We start from the raw sequence: 15779 nt of genomic DNA on the forward strand, positions 1-15779 counted from the left end.
TCCACGGCTGGATAAAGGTGTATGTCTAGCCGCACTGATGAGTTGCGATACAACGAAACAGTACTGTATGTGGATGACTACATATATATATATATATATATATATATATATATATATATATATATATATATATATATATATAAAGCAGTAGCATTCTGTGTGTACAACTCTCCTACAGTTCACACCACTGGACCCATCATGACCAAATCTGGCAGGATGATGGTCACTCACCTAGGGATGGTGTACACCATTTTGCAAGGTAAAGGTCAAAGGTTAACGTCATATTTGATGCGACTCTTAAAACATCCACTTACTGCAAGGGTGCCCACAAAGCCGGTACCCAAAGCTAGAGCAAAGTCGCAGGCAAAGTGGGAGTGTCTTGTCAAACTTGTGAATCTCTTTTACGAACTCTGCTGTGGCACAGCAGATAAAGTACTAGGTAAAATTCGGTTGTAAAGTTACACTTTTCTTGAGGTTGAAGGTTCGATCGTCAGTGTGGGCAACACTCGAAATACAATTTCGAATTATTTAGGACGCTTACCCCGTCATGACTAACGGAATGAGAAAATCCTATTGAAATTAAATTAAAATTAACAAATCCTTACTCAGATTCCAGAGTTAGACCAGAAAGATTCCCGAATTCAACAGATAGATTCCAGAGTTCAACAAAATGTACCTAAAGAAGGTCGGAGATTACATCGACCGAAATGTTGTTAGAATGACAATTAAGATGAGAACAGTTGTGTGTAAAATCCAAATATGAAAAACATTTTTAGGTAAAACGTGGAAAAAAGATATGTAAAATGAAAACTAAATAAAAAAAATGTATGCGGTTTCTTAAGAGTTAAACACATTAATTATACAAAATACCCGCATTACTGTAGGAACAAGAAAAAAAGAAACATAGAAATTAGAAAGGCTGTTAGGTTGTCCTAACCAATTCTGGTAATACTCTTGCAATTCTTTACAAAGAGATAATGGCTATTGTATTTCTCCATCTTCTGCGAGTTTGAAGTTTTTCAATTTTAAACATGAAAGAATACTTTTAAATCAAAAGAAACTGAAAAAATAAAATAAATTAAAAAATAAGCATTAATAAATAAATAAATGACCATATTCTTAGAAAAAAGAAAGGAAAGAAATTTAATCTGGTGAAATGGTTTCTGCTGGAGGCGGCATTTGAAGTATTTTCTAAAATATTCTCAACCGAAAAGTTGGAAATAAATTGTATTATTCTTAAAAAAGAAAAACGAAGAGAAATTAAAAATAAATGTGAATAAAACAAATTATTGAATTAAAAAATAAAATGAATAATGTTTCCAGAAATCAGTGTAGAAAGAAAATATTCAGGAGATTGCTTTATATGCTTGAATATAAGGTGGCACCGGATTTTGACAGAAATAAACTTAATAATAAAATTTTTAAAAAATATACAAACACACTCACTCTTTTGTTATATATATATATATATATATATATATATATATATATATATATATATATATATATATATAAGAACATAATTAAAGACTTTAAACTATAACTTACAAGAAATTTATTGTTTGTCAGGATACTCCAAAAGAAATATTAAGATTTCCTTAATCCACTGAATTTCTAAGAATGTGTTTTTTTTTTCATTAGAGGAAAGAATGATTATTATAGCAAATCTATGAACTTGCCGGTACTGGCATAAATTGAAACTGTATTACAGAAAAACTGGTCATATATGCGAAAAGAGTTATTGTAAAGAACTCATGCAATGGAGAAAATAAATAAAAATGAAAAAAAGTAAATTAAAAATTAAAGTAGTCAGGTTTATAATATTAATAAGTAGATTTATATATATACTATCTACTAGTAGAATACTTGTCCCAGGAGAGGTATGAATAATAAATATGACCTTAGTTTTAAACTTTAAAACTGTTTATATTTAGGGAAGAAGTATTGTGTGGTGGCATTCTTCTAAAGGATAAAGTTTACTCCCAAAAATGATATGCCAACATTACTACTGCCATACATCTCTCTATAGAGAGAATACACCAAACCTACGAGAAAATGCATCGACGCACAGAAACGAAGAACTCGTGATTTCCGGAAAATCTACAACAGTACAGTAAATAATGGACGATCAACAATTCCCCCACTATCCAACAATCATGAGGTTGTTTGCATGGCAACTGAGAAGTCTAATATGCTTGCCAGTCAGTTTGCTTCAAATTCCACATTTGACCCAACAAACCACTCCCTCCCTGATTTTCTTTTGCGGAGTGACACCACACTATCTCATCTGAAAATCATCTCTTCTCAGGTGCATGATATCATAAAAAACTAGACTCCTCAAAAGCACGTGGACCCGATCTCATTCCGGTTGTACTACTTAAAAAATGCTCTGCTGAGATTACTCCAGTCCTCTTCAAACTTTACAAAAAATGCCTTAACAAATCTTGCTTTCTTGACTGCGGGAAAACTGCTACTGTGGTATCATTTTAGAAGAATTCTGGCGAAAGAACTGACACATTAAATTATCGCTCCATTAGCCTCTTCTCTTTTTTCACCAAAATATCCCGAGCATCCTAGCCTGAATACCATATCCAATGTCGTTGATAATGTGAGCCCACTATGGGACTGGGAACGATAAATGGTCTACATTACGATCCTAATCGTGGCGAAAAATGTGATTTGGACGTCACGACTACAAGATGGCTGGCGGGTATTGTCTTTTTCTGATCAGGATCTGATCGCTTTCTTTCTACGAGTTAAGATCAGATGTGATAGAAAGAAGCTACATCTCGTGAGATATTTGACAAAAGATGGATACACATACCAACTTTGTGTGTACGAAAAGGCACCAAGTTTGAAGACGTGTTCTCCGTCTATGTGTGAAACGTGCAGGCAAGTGTAATCTAATTTTTAGCCTCTTAGCTAGCGAAGGGAGTGCTCCATCCCTCCTCGACCAGGCACCCTCCAAGATATCCACCCCTTCTTAACTTTTCACCCCTCCTCTACATTTCACGCATATCGGAGCTAAAAAAGTCAATCACTAATACTCTCTCCCTCACCCATCAATTTCCCTTTCTCCATTTCGTCCCATCTAGAAGGAATCCCCATTTAGAGACTGTCCCGCAGGACCTTAGGTCCCTTTAAAAACCGAAGTGGAACGGGCGGTCTATCAACTAGACGAGGTTGGGAGGGTCCTACTAACCATTTTTGTATTTTTCTTCCCCTTTCCTCGACACAAATGAATTATTGTATCATCATTATTGTTATCTTTTTTGTTTTTACATGTCAATAAAATTTTTTTAAACAATTGGGCTCTAAGTAGGACGTCCCTTTAGTACGAAAGGGTGAATGCGGTATTATGGTAAAAGAAGATAGTAGCTAAGAGAAACTTTTGTTTAATTCTGGAGTGACAAGTATGACCAACGACCCCCATTTTTCCCCACTTTTGAGTTGGCCTTGTGCCTAAGTTTTTTGTTCATGTTGAACTTACATTGTATTTTTGGCTTGAATAAAAGATTTAATAACTCAAAGTGTAGTATCTGTTCTGATGCTTCACTTAAGCTTAATAAGTTAGTGAAGAGGAAACCCTTCATGCTGAGACAATTACTATTTTGTTGGATACTGCCAGAGTGCCCCCTTTTTGCCCTTGTTTTAGTGGAACTAGTACCCCCCCATCACATTAAAACGTACTTTGTGTCACATTTGCTTCCGTGGGGAAGCAAATAAATACCTAAATAGAAAAAAGAGTTTTTAATACGAATATTAATACACACAAAAATCAAATTTATAAGCATATATATATTATATATATATAAACACAAGGTAACATGAATTCTATGTCCTTTTGCCTGGTGATTCCCCACACGAACGAAACATCGAAGTATTCTGCATTTCAAAACTTTTGCACCGATCAGATATAGAATTACCAACACTTCCAATGTCAACTTAGTGTAGTAGGTATCTGTCCCTGTGGGTTGGCAAGCATTTTGCATCAAATTATCAACTTGACACAAAACTGTTCTTCAGAAGAAGTCAACATTGTACACACATTTAAGTTAATATATTGTTATCCATTTACCTATAAATGTTTTTTCTTGCTCAGACACTGTTATACCGGCCTTCCTTGAACAGAGGAATTTACACCGATTAGCACTATAAATAGCGCTAGTAATTCCAACACCGGTGAGAGAGATGCGACTGCACTTCAACTGCTAGCCGTGTGCCCAGCTGATATACACGCTTTGTTATCTTTGTACATTATTGTTAATACACTTGTTCCTTAACCGAACCGCGACTTGATTGTTCTTATGTTCACTGTTGTTCCACGACACAACAGACACTGACATGAAAAGCCTACTTTTTCTATTTAAAGATTATTAAAACTAACAATTAATATACTCAGTCATGGATATGCAAACAACACAAGAAGGTTAACTAATTTTCCTTTGAAAAACAAGTGTTAATTAATTACTTCTTCATTTTTTATGGGTTTTTTATTATTGCTTTCATGTTACTATTTCGCTGAATTCTATTTATGCATAGTTACTACATTCTGTATAATTGCCTATAGTTTATGATGAAAATGTTTTAGCACTCAGAAATATTATATATAAGTGATCCTGTTGGTGTATGTGTGCAAAAAGTCTATACAAAACTTCTCTCTAAATAGTATATCTATAGAGTTGAAATTTGATATATAGAGTATTTGGACCTGTAGCGCAAATTCGATTTGGTTTTAAGTCAGTAAAATTGCTGCGAATGGATCACAATTGAAAAATACAAACATCAGCCTTAACTTGTGTAAATTGCCTATACTTGTTTTTTTTTCTGCGCATGTGCTAATTAAATGTCATAAATTAAACAACGTCATTTCTTTTGCAGTTTTTGTATATGTATGAAACTAGGTTATACACTAACGAATGAGGCTGGAAAGCTATATGTTTTGGTTTCGATTCTAGGTAATGACACACAAGTATATATATATATATTTTACTTTTGAAATCACAGCTACATATTAGGTACAATATAATAATCGATTGAGATTTGGCTTTACAATAATAATAAATACGAAATCTACATTAATTGAAATATAACATTTAAGTATATTTTATGACCGGGCAATGCCGGGCGGATTGTTAGTGAGTAACGATTTTTAAAAATAATTTTTTTTATATATTCACGATGAAATTTTAAATTGGTAAAAACTTTTGCACCAACTTGATAATATACAAGACAAAACTAGTGTATAAATGCTACATATCTTGTTTAAATAGTGGTTTCGTAAACCAGAAATGATGCCTCTTAGAATGTCTACAGATCTTGGTAGTAGAATAATATTTCTTTTACCGCCATCTCTAGAGAATACGGCATGTTATCAACACGACTTCCTGCGAGGGATAGAACTAAGGTTTAATCGAAACCGAACCTCTTGCAGTCAATATAATCCTGTTTACACAAAGAAAAAAACAAAGAAAGAAATGCATAAATATAAACTTTAGGAAGATAAACAGTTCAGGAGGTTGAAAGCTTCTAAAGCGTTTCAGTAAAGATTCCGGTAAACATACGTGTCTTCGTTTAGCAAAGAAAAAAGAAAAAAAGAACAGAAATTCAGCTGTAATGATAGATTGCATCTCCCAATGTAATCAACTACGTTGAAGTATACATACGCCTCGTGGTTATCGCAGGTACGAGGGGCGTGCATTAAGTAATGCCCCTGACCAACTTCCAGTTGTCTGATCTAGCTGAAATTTTGTATGTGCAATGAATTATATCTCTACGGGTTATGTGGCAAATTACAGCTATAAACTAATTGTGGTTTCTGTTTTACAGGTATTTGAACTGTTAGGTATGAAATTAAGCCTGTTGAATGTCGAGCAGTGATCCGGTTTTTGTATTTGAAAGGACACACACCACAGGAGACTTTGATGAAATGAAAGAAACTTATGGTGATAATGCCCCATCATATGACCTTGTAAAACGCTGGCATCGTGAATTTAAACATGGCCGGAAGTCTGTGAAAGCAGCTCCCAGATCTGGTCGCCCCCCTTCTGCCATTGATGGGGCATCTGTCCGTCAAGTTGCGGCTGCCATTTTGGAAGACCGGCGCATTACTATGCACCGAATAGCCCAAGATGTCAAGATTAGTACAGGGTGTGTGGAAACTATCATTCATGACCATTTGCATATGCATAAGGTGTCTGCCAGATGGATTTCCAGGTTGCTCACACCATTCCAGAAGTGAGAACGCGTCGAGTGCTCGAGGATAAATTTGGAGACATGCCAAGAAGATGAGTCAATGTCTTTAAAAAAAACTGATTACACAGGATGAAACCTGGGTCCATCACTATGATCCAGAGACCAAAGCCCAGTCAATGCAGTGGAAGCACTTGGACTCACCACCTCCTAAGAAGGCAAGGATGCAGCCCTCTGCTGGCAAGGTCATGTTCAGAGTCTTCTGGGACTAGGACGGAGTAGTGATGGCAGATTTCCTGGCAAAGTGTACCACAATTACAGGAGCCTATTATGCTTCACTTTTGAGGAAATTAAGGGAAGCTATCAAAATCAAGATGCGGGGCAAGATCAGCAAAGGTACGCTCCTCCTGCAGGACAACACTCCGGTCCACAACTCACATGTCACCAGCTCAGAAGCACGGGTGTGTGGTTATGAAATCCTACCCCATCCTCCCTACTCTCCTGACCTTGCACCCTCTGACTTTCACCTCTTCCCAGCCATGAAGTTGTTTTTGAAAGGAAAGCGTTCCCAGATGATGCAGCCTTGATTTCTGAAGTCACGTCGTGGTTGGAGGACCAACCTGGGGTGTTCTACATGACATGAAGTTTCAGAAAGGCAACTTGCAGCAGGTTACAGGTACACCATTATGTTGAGTATACCCTTGTCACCTACCCGCCAGGCGGGTGTTTTTCGGGAGGGGGGTGCATCTTCCCCAGTAAATTAAACGTCTCCACCAGATACCGACCTAGTTATTTCTATGATTCGGCTTGGTACATACACCACCTTGCCTTCCCAAATTATCACCCATCCAGTACTAGCCATATGTATTTCATTGCATGCAGATTTCGTATTTATTATTATAGAGCAAATTCTTTATTGATTATTATATTGTGCCCAATATATATATATATATATATATATATATATATATATATAATGCTTTCTAAAGTTTTCAAAAAATCATTTTGGCGCCATCAGCTAGAATCGAAACCAAATTCTTTGCCACTCCAGCCATAGTCGTCATTTACTGCTTCAGCCATCATCATTACTGTCTGAGCTATCGCCAAATGGATAAAAAAGGCTAAAAATTAATCGACTTTAAGCTAAAATGTATGCGTAAACGTACTAAAAGTTAGTTGATTTACTCTTACCAAGGTCAGCTGTATTTTTTTCCTTCTTAATTTTGATCCCTTAGCAAGTATTTTTAGCATCAAAAGTATTCCCAATGACCAAATACCTTACATACCAAGTTTCAAGTTTGTAGACGAAATATTTAGAGAGGAGTTTGGTAGGAAAGTTTCGCACACACTAATTACGTCACTTATATATATATATATATATATATATATATATATATATATATATATATATATATATAACATGTCCGTATCCTACAATGTTTTCATTCTAAATTCTACGAAATCATCTATGATGTGGAAACTATGCATAAAATTAATTAAGCATAATAGTTAAATGAAACCAATCATCTAATAAAAATCATGAAAATAAAATAATTTATTAATGGCCACTTGTTTTTCAAAGGAACATCTATATATATAAAAGCGAAAATGTATGTATGAATGAATGAATGTATGTATGTATGTATGTGTGTTCGCTTTTTCTGTATGTCAACAAAAGGCTTTTTCCAGAGAAGCGGTCGCTCGCTTCACAACTTTTTAAAATTGTTTATATCACATATAAATCGTAATATCTCACAGTTAACAACGAAGCTCGCCTGTCTATTTAATTTGCTCGATTTCGGGAAGATAAATATTCAATATTTGTCGCTCGCCGCATGTGGGTTAGTCTTTTTCCTATAACATCTTTGGAGGGTGAGCGTTCAGCAGTAAGCAGTAAGCGTTCAGCAGTAAATATGAGTTAATGAGGTCAAGTTTGACTGCGGGATAGTAATCCCGCAGTCAAACTATACCTCATTAACTCATTAAAACGGGCACCTGGTAAATCCAAGTAATTAAATTCAAACGTGTTTCGGTTAGCATCTCGCGGTGGGGCAATGGTTAACGTCGCACGTTTTTTTTTTTTCAAAATTTAATTTACAACTTTGCCTCAACGGTTCGGGTTCGATCCTCATACTTACTTTTTTTTAACCCCCCCTACACACCTCCAAACACCCGGGCAACGCCGGGTACCCCTCGCTAGTCTATAAATATAAAAGCGAAAATGTATGTATGTATGTATGTATGTATGTATGTATGTGTGTTCGCTTTTTCTCTATGTCTACAAAAGGGGTTTTCCAGAGAAGCGGTCGCTCGCTTCACAAATTTTTAAAACTTTTTATATCACATATAAATCGTAATATCTCACAGTTAACAACGAATCCCGCCTGTCTATTTAATTTGCTCGATTTCGGGAAGATATTCAACATTTGTCGCTCGCTGCATGTGGGTTAGTCTTTTACTCATTAAAACGGGCACCTGCCAAATCAAAGGAATTAAATAAATTCAAACATGTTTCCGTTAGCATCTCGCGGTAGGGCAATGGTTAACGTCGCACGTGTTTTTCAAACTTTCATTTACAACTTTGCCTCAACGGTTCGGGTTCGATCCTCATACTTACTTTTTTTTAACCCACCCCACCCCCGGAGTTTCCACACACACCTACAAAGACCCGGGCGACGCCGGGTACCCCTCGCTAGTGTAAATTAAAGAATCTTCTTGAAGTCGCTTGCTCATAACTGACTGTATAAAGTAGTTAGTTTTTATAAATATTAAATAGAAAAAGTAGGTTTTTAATATCAATGCCAAAGAGAGAAAAAAAATTCTACTTTATATATATATATATATATATATATATATATATATATATATATATATATGTATATATATCCTTCGAATTAAGAAAATTCCAAAAGCAAACTTTTGAAATTTTCTTCGGATGTTTTTTTTTTATTGAACCTTAAACGAAGTTTATTGTATATTACATGTAATTTATGGATTATTAGTTCTTCATTGGGTATGCCAAGGTTGGTTGGTTGTTTTATGGCATATCAACCCTTTTCAGATTATTTAATACCGAATCCAGTGATTTTGAAGAAGATTTTTTTAATAGAATATTTTTTTTTCAAGTCGGTTTCTATTTAACCCATAGTTGGAATCCTAACAGGTACTACCACTCCGGATCAGAGTGGACCTGGGAGCAATGGCAATTAAGGGGTGGCTCCACACTCCTCAAAGCCCGAAGTCTAAGGCCTAACCATCTGATATAGTTTAAGGTCATATCCAGGACCGGGAATGTCAAGAGAATCATATGAACTAGGTATTTGGAAAACATTTTTTATTACATTCGTTAATTCTTTGGCCGTGGGTTGAACTAATCTGCAATTGTTTGAACCATGATTTTTATATTTGATCTGAAATCAGAGAAGGTGTCTTGCCATTATTATCATCTTAAACTATCTTGTGTTGATCACTGATTGCAATTTCTGAAATCTTCTAATGAAACGATATTTGTTGTTGAAATGAAAAGACATTCACTTCACAAAAGTATGGCACATTAATGAATATTGTAAAAAATAGTTATTTTTTTTTTTTTTTTACAAGGTGGTCACCATTTATCAAGGCCCGGAAGCCACTCATGGATAAGGGTTATTGTAAGTACACTACGTTAGTGTGGATATTTTAGAGTGTCTATTTAAGGCGGCGGTTCACCAGGAATTTGTTTACGTTGGACTTGAAGACATCCAAGTCGTAGTCAGGAGGGAAACAGGCAGACGGAACAGAGTTCCACAGGCGTGCAGTTCTAAGAAAGAAGCTTTGTTCATGGAATCTACGTTTTGATTTAGACATAGATAAAGAGTGGGGAAAATTATTGACAGTGGATTCAGCTAGACCAGTGTTTTTTGTAAAAGATTGGCGAGGGGGACCAGAGATTGGAGTTCAGTTAATTCATATTATTCAGATTATCTTGGATGCTATTCCCAAAACGTTTCGGCTGATGTAACCTCCGTTATTCTTCAGATTGATAAGAACTTGTGATCCACAGATAAAAGTGATAAGTGATAATCAATTCAAGGTAACAGTCATTTCGGGATCGAAGGTTCGATCTTCAGTATCGGCGATACTAAGAATACGATTACGAATTACTTGAGACTTGTATTCAATCAAAGATGAAACCTGAGCTAGCTAACTATGTTGATTAAATAAAGGATTTCTTCGAACTTCAGAACAACATGATGCAGCAGAAGAAGGTCGGAGGTTATACAAGTCAAGGTGTTGAAACAACATCCAAGATCAGAACAGTCATGTAAAGAATATGAATTATCAATCCTCATCTAAAAAAAAAATCTGAAATACAAAGTAATTATACTGTTTTAACATGCAGTTCCGAAATAGCAACTAAAACTTGATAAGCATTAGGTTGAGCCTTATTCCCATTTTTGGAATTTGTTTTGGTTTAGAATTTTCTTTCAGCACAAAAACCCACTTGATTATAGTGTTGTTGCTGACTAAAGTCAAATACGAGTTCTGAATCTTTCAAAGTAATGAAAATCTAAGAAAAAAAATGAAAGAAATTTTGAAAGAAATTAAAGACAATGATAATTGCACTTACTCTAAAGATTTTAAGAATTTCCTCAAACAATTCTCATTTAATTGCAACAAGTTTGCCTGAGGAAGATTAAAAAAATAGGAGGTTTTACTTTTGGAACGACTATCATATGACAAAGTGTGCTCTGGATGCCCATGCACAGCCATCATTCATCGCTGGCAAAAGTGCATTATGAATTAAATTCAGGAGCACAAAACGTTGCTCGTTTTAAGGGTACCACTCTGGTCTTTGTAGTCCTTCAAACGTTTGAGTTAAAAATCGCAAATGACACTTGATAAGCATTAGGTAGATACTTATTCAGTTTTCGCATTTGTTTTTGTTTAGAATATTGCTTCAGCACTAAGATATCGTTTGAGTACAATGTTGTTGCTGACTAAAGCCAATTGTAAATGCTGAATTGTTGAAAGTAATGAAAATATAATAAAAATGACAAAGACATTTCTAAAGAAATGAAACAAATTACAATTGCACTTACACCTGTTACCTCTCTATGCGAAGATTTTCATAGTTTTCTTAAAATTATTGTCATTTTCATTTTAACACGGTGGCCTGAGGAGGCTTAGCCTAATAAGGCTGCAGCTGAAATATGTAAACAAATATGTAGCCAACAATGTCAAAAACGTAAAAGTCAAAACCAACATTTTATGGCCAAAGATTCGTGTGCCTTGAATCTACACCATTATTGGACTGATATAAAAATTGGTAAATCGCATAAAAAAAACAGACAAAACCAGAAGGAATACTTTCAAAGAACTGATTTAGAAATCTGATAAAAAAAAAAAAACAGAAAATGAAAAATATTTAAATAAAATAAATATCTCCGATATATGCTGACTGAATTTTTTTAAAATCGAGGTCAATGTTTTCAAATTATTCTTTTACTAATTTGCATGGAGACAACCATCTTTCGAATTGGGTATCAAAATAAATTACAATTTTAAAAAGAAAATTCAGACACGAACGATTTGGAACTTTTATATCCATTATATTAAAATTAAAATTACAGAATAGTAAAAAAAAAAAAATGCCATACTTGGAATCTAAAATTAATTTTATGACCGATTTTTAACAAATGTTCTTTACTGCTTTCAAATTGAATAAAACCTTTCTTCCTTCTCCAATAGTCTGGAATATAAAACATTAATAAATTTATATCTATGAGTACAACTACAAAGATAGCTTGAAAATGGTAAACTTCCCTCTCTAACAAACATTATCAATTTAGGCAATTCCATTCTACTGCAGATATCATGCAAAGGCATATGCAGTGGAAAAGTTACATGAAACTACAGAAGAACTTAGTATCTCTAAAACCTTTGACATGGTCTGGAATGAAAGTGTTCTCAGAAAAATCAACAAATACTGGATGAATAGTTAAAATAATAAGACTTTTTTCTCATGTAAAAGAAAGACCTACATTGTTCTTGCTGGCCATATATAAAAAGTAAACACATCAATGGTTTGATTTGATTTGCTTTACAGCATATAAACTATCATTTATGACCCCTGAAGATGAAAATAAAATTATTATGATACTGAACCTTATATGTAGAATACTTATTACAATTTGGATCAAAATCCATTAATTTTACATAATTTTGATTTTTAAAAAAATGTCTAAAATTAAAATTTAAGCTTAAGAGTTCTTAAAAAAATTGACATTCAGGACATCTTGCGATTTGGATTTTAATTTGTTATATTTCATCTATTAGTACTACAACTACCACTCTAAATAATAATATTAATAATAAGCACTAATGAACCTTTGTTGTCTGGAGAAATAGGTAGTCGGAATCATGGAATATTTGAATGAAAAGTAAACAAGCTCATTTTAGATTAAATACTATTTATACAGTCGGAACACCAATTAATATTTACAGCACTAATATGCACGTGTAAGCGCAGTCACCATCTTGCCCATTCTCCCTGGAACTCTGTAGTCTTTTTTTTATTATTTATTTATATACGGGTAATAACTCTTACTTCCTTTATTAGAGTTATTTCTCCTTTTAGCTTTTGATCGCTTTAACAACCTTGAACATTTACATTAAAAAAATCATTAAAAATCTATCATTAAGGACCGTTGGGATTACTGAAATCTCATAACGAGGATGAGAAGTTAATTATAATACTACTATTGTTACTACAACTGCTGCTGCTGCTGCTAAAACAATGAAAATAATTATAACAATAGTAAACACTTGTAGACTTCAACACTTTAGGATAAAATTGAACCTCAGATTGCTGATGGGGACATAAAAGAATTCAAAATTATATTACCATGACCACTACTACTACTATCACCATCACCACGACCACTACCATTACCATTACTACTGCTACTACTACTACTAATGCTACCACCATCACCACGACCATTAATACTACTAGTTTAAAAGGCAAACCAAGGGTGACATTTTAGCTTCTTTTTAGATAGTCTCCAGGCGAAACACTAGCACGCATACGTTTCATTTGTTTCATTTGAATTATTTAAAAACATTGCTTTGTGTAATCAAAGTATCTTGATGATATAATCAAATTATTTTGTTTTGTTGCAGAAAAAGACAACTAACGGTCCCAGTGTTGGATCTGAAGGGTTAAGCACAACGGATCTTCAAACACTCATTATTCATTGTTTCCAAGCTAATTATAAGTGAACACATTTAAATGGTAATTTACCCGTATCTTGTACTTTTTATCGCTTAGTTTTCCCGTCTCCTCTCCATTAAAACAAAATTTGGATAGAAGAGGTAAAAAAAAAAACAAAAAAAAAAACAAGACAAAATTACTGATTCTCCATACAATGACTGTGTATATATATTAGGAAAATCTACATTAGTAGCGTCGATTTCAAATTTTATAGAGGGGAACATCACATAACCATCATTTGTGGACTCTTCAGCCTATGTTGAACAGACCACAATGAAGACTGAGAAGAGATCACAAAAGTCCCCCTTTGACGGATTTGAAACTGACGGTACCAATGTTGGTCTAATCTGCTGTAATACATATATAAATAAATATCACGCTCATATTTTTTTAAATTTTCTTTATAATTGTGCGCTCCTACTGATCTACCAAACAGGTATATACATTTCATATAATTTTTTATGTAATAACATGGAGATTAACTTCTGCAAAATCGAAACAGTGCCGAATCAAGACAGGAGAAAATGCACACACACAAAGAGCATGATATCCTTTCAGATATTTATTATTGTTATAAAAGACTAAGTATGGCCCGACTTAAAAGTTTACTGCACTTTACAGATTAGGTGTTCGAGCAACAGGCACACACTGTGGGGTCCATGAGTTCTACATAACTACAAACTACTAAGTTTCTCTGGATATTTTTATCTCCACAGCAAAGTGTTTGGAGAGGCAGTCTCTCCTAACAGACTAAAGCAGACACATCTTCCTAACAGACTAAAGCAGACACATCTAGACAGAGACGCTATGATACTTGACTCATGAGCCCCTTGATTTTTGCATGATGCCTGGACATCTGTTTCTGCACCATCCCCTGCTACATGATGAAGCATAGGATGATATCCAACTCGGTTATTGAATTTTACCTCTTGTACAGACAAGATAGAGTCCAGACAAGATAAAACGAGTGCATCTGGACACAGACGCTGTCATAGCTAACTGATGAGCTTCTGTTTTGCCTGTTGCCGGAGTGTCTATCTTGCAGCATCACTTGCTGCACACTTTGAAATAAAAATGTTAACCGTTAAATCGTTTTTTAAGCATCCATTTAGTTTGTTTCGTTGAGTTTTACGGCATGTCAACCTTTATGTCATTTATGCCGAGTATTTTAGGCTCTTAGTTAATATGTAATGCTTATTTGTTAATTTTATTGTTGTATTATGTAAGGATTGTTTTTTTATAAAAAATCCTAAATATTTTTTTCTTTATCGAAGTCACTTTCTTTGCTAAAAAATCAATGCAATCAGTTAGAAGGTGTTCTAGAGTGGGGTTTGCCGTGGTTTAAAAATGGGTTGATTTTTTTTTAAGAGACATGAGTGGGTAAAATGTGTATGACCCATTTATTTTTCTTGCTCACGTAACTTTTTTTCCTGTTTAGTTTGTGATTTTGTTTCTACTTTCAAAAAAAAAAAATTGTTAGCATTATCTCGGAGTTTTTTATTGGAAAATTCGTTCCAGCACCTTTGCCATTTTTGCATCGTGTTCGTACAGATATGGTTTATAAGTAAACAATTTTAAAATTCAAAGCAGCCGGAATGTTGTAGACTGCTTTTGCTGCTGAATCTGCTAATTCATTTCCTTGGATAACAGTATACTTCACTCTTCAACGTATGGATTTCTTAAAGCAGTCGAATAAAGGCCGACCCTTTTTTGTCCATAAGAAATGTAGAAGAATTACATGTGAATCAAGTAAACAGATCTGCAAAGAGTAAAAATAAAAATGGATTACCTTGAAATTGGACACCCAACAATTCTGTTAAGCATGACTGTAGTATTCATTGTCTCTATGTCCTTGACAATGACATTGGTGTAACCTATGACCTCTTCGAGCAATATGCTCAACACATGGCTGACTATTTGATGCGATGCTCTCATGCTACTCTCAATCACAATCGGTGCTTTATGCCCTTCAACATTATTCGGAAAGCTTCTTCGATATCTTGATGTATATTCTGATTCTGGAAAAGGCAAGCAAAGCAAACAAACATGAACAACTTTTTTTTTCAATCGATGAAGAATAACATTAACTTCCTTTTAATCAATCGAAAAGAAGAGCATTACAAAAGCAACATTAATTTAACCAATCAAAACATAGTGTTCACTTCTTTTTAACCAATCAAAAATAGCATTGGCTTCTTTTAAGCAAGCAAAAAATAGCATTAATTTCTTTTTAACCAATCAAAAAATAGCGTGGCTTCTTATTCACCCATCACAAAATAGCATTGACTTGGATTTTTAACGAATAAAAAAGCGACATTAAAGTCTTTTTAAC

The 15779-nt window shown here is 34.3% G+C and overlaps 1 protein-coding gene across 1 annotated transcript in view; it reads right to left on the reverse strand.

Annotated features, from left to right (window-relative positions):
* The window catches only part of LOC145243442 (uncharacterized), a 1410572-nt gene extending 1395112 nt beyond the window's left edge, over nucleotides 1–15460 (reverse strand). The window contains exon 1 of the mRNA XM_080106334.1: nucleotides 15237–15460. Within this exon, the coding sequence (XP_079962460.1) occupies nucleotides 15237–15382 (146 nt within the window). The 5' untranslated portion in view covers nucleotides 15383–15460. The remainder of the gene's footprint in view (nucleotides 1–15236) is intronic.
* Nucleotides 15461–15779: the final 319 nt, after the last annotated feature.

This window comes from Euprymna scolopes, chromosome 22, assembly GCF_053919585.1.
Source record: "Euprymna scolopes isolate OS-2025 chromosome 22, ASM5391958v1, whole genome shotgun sequence".
NCBI classification, from domain to species: Eukaryota; Metazoa; Mollusca; class Cephalopoda; order Sepiida; family Sepiolidae; genus Euprymna; species Euprymna scolopes.